Genomic DNA, 5,539 nt, shown 5'->3' on the forward strand with positions numbered 1-5,539 from the left:
AAGGAGAACTCCAAGCATTTCCATGCAACGGGAAAGTCGAAGGCCTTCATTCCGGATGCGTTCCGATGCCCAGATCGTCAGAAGTACACTTTGTTGTTGTTGAGTTTTGCTTATCGAGTTGTTGCATTTTGCTTATCGAGTTGTTTGTCGAGCGGACGTGTTTTGTGTTTTGAGTCATTGCTCTCTGTTTAAGCAATTTTTGTTAAAGTCTTGTTTATTTGCGTTGTTGCATTTTGCTTATCGAGTTGTAAACTTGCTAAAGATTCTGTTATATCTTAGTAAGTTGAGTTGTTTAGTTTGTTGCGTCGGTTCACTACCTGATTTGGTGATTACACAACGTACATTTCCTTTCAAATTCATTTTTGTGCGAAATAAATGATGCGATACGATGCTAAAAGTTCAAAATACAAACACCTTTTCAAAAGCTATTTCATTTCATCATGCTTTACAACAAACAAAAGGTACAGGTTTTACAAAAACAAAACTGCCTAACAATGTGCAAAGTGCTACAAACTACTAGTAAAAGAAAAATAAAGCAGGAAATAGCAACATCAAAATCCTCGGGAACGGGAACGAGAAGCACGCCTGGTCCTCTTTTGTGGAACAACCTCCACACCATCATCAGAGTCGGAGCTGTCGTCCCCAGGATCCTCCTCAGCCTCGCCTCTGTTCCCCGAGCCAAAACCGGAGCCTCCCTCCTCGACAGATGTCTCGAACTGACGGTCGGTAGCCTCCTCCTCCTCCTCCTCATCAGACTCCACCTCCACAACATGAGCCCTGCGTCTGCGGACAGGCCCCCCTCGAGCTCCTCGAAAAGGCCTAGATGGCCCGGCTCCTCGGGAAGGCCGAGATGACCCCTCCCCCTGATAAGGCCCGGATGGCCCAGCTCCCTGATAAGGCCCAGATGGCCCAGCTCCCCAATGAGGCCCAGGTGGCCTGGTCTGTGGCTGACCGAACCATGAAGGCATCTGAAAACAAAGAGTTCAATTCAAATACATCAGTCCAAATATATACATCAGATGCAGATACAAGCAAAAGCTACGTAAAGTGGGTGCATGTAAATACAGTGTACAAGTGAGGTGTGTGTCAGATGTGCTCTACACAAGTAGTCTATCGATGCAGTAGAAATCAGCATGTCATCAGAAGTATGATAAATGCCAAAAAACTGAAGGGTACCTGAATGCCCGCGACAGACAACTGTGCCTCCCTGCGTAGGACCATGCCCTCGAGTGTGGCCACCAGCCCAACCATCTCCTCCATGTACCCTCGCGATGGCTGCAAAAATGAGTTCATAATCATCAGTGAACAAATGAGTGTCTAAACATCTGAAATGATGAATGACGAAAGTGGAGCATACCGGCGGTGAGTCCGGATCAATGGCGTATCGATCACTGGGCATCGGAGGCTCTAGTGGAATCGGAATCGGAGAGCTAGTCCCATACTGCCACGCCATCAACTCAGTAGGCATATCTGGCCATCCCAGATGAGGATGAATCGACGGGTTCGGAGGAAACGGTCTACTCCCACCTCTAGATGCGCCAGCCCTGCTAGAAGAAGGGATGTCTGTAGCTCGAGCCTGAGCCTGATCCGAGGATGACATACCGGCAGGTCTCATCATCGGAATACGAGCTTCTGTCAATGGAGGCATCAAATATATGTGACGATAGGTGGCGTAGTCCCCCTCCGCAACATATAACAAAGCATCACTGCCCAGCATGGCGCCGACTACCTCTGAGTAAGAGAGCCTGTCAGCGGTCCGCATACTAGCTGGAGGTACCGCGGGAACATCCTGAGAAAGATACCCCCGTACCTGGCACAGAAAGCGCTCCCCCAGGAACCAGACTCTGCCGACTGGCCCTTCGAGCAGGACCCTATACCGGGAGATGCCTGATGCTCCGGTATACTGAAGTAGGAGATCATCACCCAAGGGTGCCCAAGGCTGCCAAGTAATCTGCGGATGATAAATGTATAAACCAATCAGAGAACGAGAATATGCAGAGCAAGTCAAAGATGAAAATGAAAAGAACTGAAAGTTCTGAAGTACCTCTGAGTGTCGCACAGTGTCGAAGTACTGTCGCAGGCGAACCAGGGTCTCTCGAGGCCTCGCCCGGTGCGGGCCCTCAAATATCAATGAATATGGGGTCACGGGAATCCCCACCACCTCCAGCACTGGGGCTAACGATGGGAAGTATACATAAGCCCATAACTAAGAAAAGCAGTGCAGAATGTAAGTACGAAATGCTGAGAGCAAAATGCAGACTGTAAAAGTACGCTGTGTGTGCAATGTACAAGTAATGAAGAGCAGAAATGTAAATCGAGGGGACAGAAAATACCTCCCAAGCTCTCCAGTAGCCGCCAAGCAAATCGCCCCGCCCGCGGGAGGTCGCGCTCATGTAAAAGTAGAGGGTAGCCAGGCCAGCGCCACCCCAATCATATCTACTGACCTGTGATAGGTCGACTAGAGCGCTCAGCAGATATAGCCCAATGGTGTTCCCTCTGTCGGCGAACAGGGTAGTCCCGAAGAGGAACATCAGGAAGCCACGAGCATACTGCTCTGTCTCCTCAGGAGTCTCGGGCACCATCTCAGCCCGCCGGAAATGGGAGGAGAACCAAGTGTATCTGACCCTCCCTGAAACCCTATCAACAGGTGGGCGAGCCCCCAACAAATACATCCAGGCGGCCTCCCACTCGCCCATATCCTCGTCATAGGGGATGGCCCAACCTCCGACATCAAGGCCGGTCAATACAGCAAAGTCAAAAGGGGTCATGGTCATGTCCCCGGTGGCAGAGAAATGAAAGGAATTGGTGGTGTCCCACCATCTCTCTACCAGAGCTGCCATCAAGGTCCTCCTGGCAGGACAGCGTGACAACCCGACACAGAAGGGGCCAAACCCCGCCAAGTCTACTAAGTCTCTGACGCCCTCCGGGAGCTCAGCATACCAATCCCGCGCCATGGTAGAACCATATCCTCGCACACTGCGGGAACCACCCTGCATTCAGAATGAATATATGTGTCAATAATGAAATAAATGGGCTGTATACCAATGATAATGAAATAAATGGGCTGTGTGCCAATAAGATGAAATGGGCTGTGTGCCGATGAAGTAAAATAAGCTACATGCAAATACTATCTACCTGGGCTGCATGTTCAGAAAATTTGAAATTTGGGCTGCGTGTTCAACTTTCAGTTAATTTGTGGGCTGCGTGTTCACTATCTACCTGGGCTGCGTGTTCAGAGAATTTTGAATTTTGGGCTGCGTGTTCAACTTTCAGTTAATTTGTGGGCTGCGTGTTCACTATCTACCTGGGCTGCGTGTTCAGAAAATTTGAAATTTGGGCTGCGTGTTCAACTTTCAGTTAATTTGTGGGCTGCGTGTTCACTATCTACCTGGGCTGCGTGTTCAGAGAATTTTGAATTTTGGGCTGCGTGTTCAACTTTCAGTTAATTTGTGGGCTGCGTGTTCACTATCTACCTGGGCTGCGTGTTCAGAAAATTTGAAATTTGGGCTGCGTGTTCAACTTTCAGTTAATTTGTGGGCTGCGTGTTCACTATCTACCTGGGCTGCGTGTTCAGAGAATTTTGAAATTTGGGCTGCGTGTTCAACTTTCAGTTAATTTGTGGGCTGCGTGTTCACTATCTACCTGGGCTGCGTGTTCAGAAAATTTGAAATTTGGGCTGTGTGTTCAACTTTCAGTTAATTTGTGGGCTGCGTGTTCACTATCTACCTGGGCTGCGTGTTCAGAGAATTTTGAATTTTGGGCTGCGTGTTCAACTTTCAGTTAATTTGTGGGCTGCGTGTTCACTATCTACCTGGGCTGCGTGTTCAGAAAATTCGAAATTTGGGCTGCGTGTTCAACTTTCAGTTAATTTGTGGGCTGCGTGTTCACTATCTACCTGGGCTGCGTGTTCAGAAAATTTGAAATTTGGGCTGCGTGTTCAACTTTCAGTTAATTTGTGGGCTGCGTGTTCACTATCTACCTGGGCTGCGTGTTCAGAGAATTTTGAATTTTAGGCTGCGTGTTCAACTTTCAGTTAATTTGTGGGCTGCGTGTTCACTATCTACCTGGGCTGCGTGTTCAGAAAATTTGAAATTTGGGCTGCGTGTTCAACTTTCAGTTAATTTGTGGGCTGCGTGTTCACTATCTACCTGGGCTGCGTGTTCAGAGAATTTTGAATTTTGGGCTGCGTGTTCAATTTTCAGTTATTTGTGGGCTGCGTGTTCACTATCTATCTGGGCTGCGTGTTCAGAAAATTTAAAATGTGGGTTGTGTGTTCACTTTCGAATTCGGGCTGTGTGTGTTCGACAAACCGAGTGTTCGAAAATTCAAGTGTTGAAACTACATGTTCAAGATGTAAGGAAAGTGCTATGTCACAAGCTAAATGTTTAAGCATGGCAAGGGCGCGAAATGTAAAAAACAGAAGATGAGGTAAATACCTCTCGGGCCTCATGAGAGAGATGCTGCTCCGGCTCTCTGAGAAGCAGATCCGCAGGTGCTCTCTCGTCGAAACTGGTAAAATGACGGAAAACGGCACGAGGGAGGACGTGCACTGCCGGACGGTACCTCTCGGGCATGAAAGGTCGAGTCCTCGGAGGTAGAGTCGTGGGATCGAAATCATCTCCGGCACCTGGGAAACCCCCGCCGTGAGGAGAATTGCCTGCCATTTTCAAGAATCTGCAAAAGGGGAACAAAAATGAGCAAAATGCGCAAAAATTGGAAAAAGTCAACAAAAGTCAACTCTCGGAAAAAGTCAACAAAAGTCAACTCCTGAGAAAATATTCTAAATATTAAGGTGAACTTACCTCAAGTGGTGAAAATGCAAAAAGAAGCTCCGAAGCCGGAATTTAATCGCTCCAAAGTGTTTAAAACTAAGTGTTTTTACAAAAACAATTTGCGCGAGGCGTTGGAAAACGCGCGTAAAACTCAAAACTGGAGAGAAAAGTGTTAAAAGAGGCAAGAAATGAAGTGGGGTTCGGCTGCCATTTATAGGCTTCAAACCTTGGATGAAAGGCATGCAAAAAGGAGGCAAAAAGACCGAAATGCCCCCGGGAAAAGGGCATGGCCGGCCGGCCTCTAATAATAGCTGGCCAGCCATCTGCTTTTTGCAGAAATGGCCGGCCAGCCATTAGCTTTTGTGGAAACCGGTTGGACACCCCCCCCTTGGGAAGATAAGTGGCCGGCCATGCTCTCCACATGCTCACCTAGCTCTCTGCAAATTTTGAGGAAGATCGGAGTTCCCGGGACCTGAAAAAGTTCAAGAAAAGTACACTTCCGGTCGCGAAATTGCTCCGTCGGGACTTCGGTTCCAAGTTCTGACATGTGTCTCATCATCATTCATTGAAATCAAAGTGTATCCCTTTTGAATGAGTTGTAACCTTTCAAAGAAGCAGATCGGAGGCCGCGATCGAGTTACCTTCGCCGAAACACGCACTTCCGTACTCGTTGTTTCACGACGAATGAACACCCTGATTCATGCTCGCTTTGTACTTTCATGCACATATCTTGCATTCTCATGGGCATACTCACATTGTCATGTACA

General features: G+C 48.0%; 1 protein-coding gene across 1 annotated transcript; it reads right to left on the reverse strand.

The window, feature by feature from the left end:
• Positions 1–1,062: 1,062 nt before the first annotated feature.
• On the reverse strand, positions 1,063–2,202 carry LOC145792334 (uncharacterized). Its single transcript, XM_082873089.1, has 3 exons — positions 2,045–2,202; positions 1,358–1,951; positions 1,063–1,275 (listed from the first exon to the last, which is right to left on the reverse strand). The coding sequence occupies exons 2-3, from the start codon at positions 1,760–1,762 to the stop codon at positions 1,129–1,131; spliced, it is 552 nt and encodes a 183-aa protein (XP_082729215.1). The 5' UTR covers positions 1,763–1,951; positions 2,045–2,202; the 3' UTR covers positions 1,063–1,128.
• Between the last annotated feature and the right edge of the window lie 3,337 nt (positions 2,203–5,539).

The sequence above is a fragment of the Camellia sinensis genome, chromosome 6 (genome assembly GCF_055761805.1).
Source record: "Camellia sinensis isolate YWXY chromosome 6, ASM5576180v1, whole genome shotgun sequence".
In the NCBI taxonomy this organism is placed as follows: Eukaryota; Viridiplantae; Streptophyta; class Magnoliopsida; order Ericales; family Theaceae; genus Camellia; species Camellia sinensis.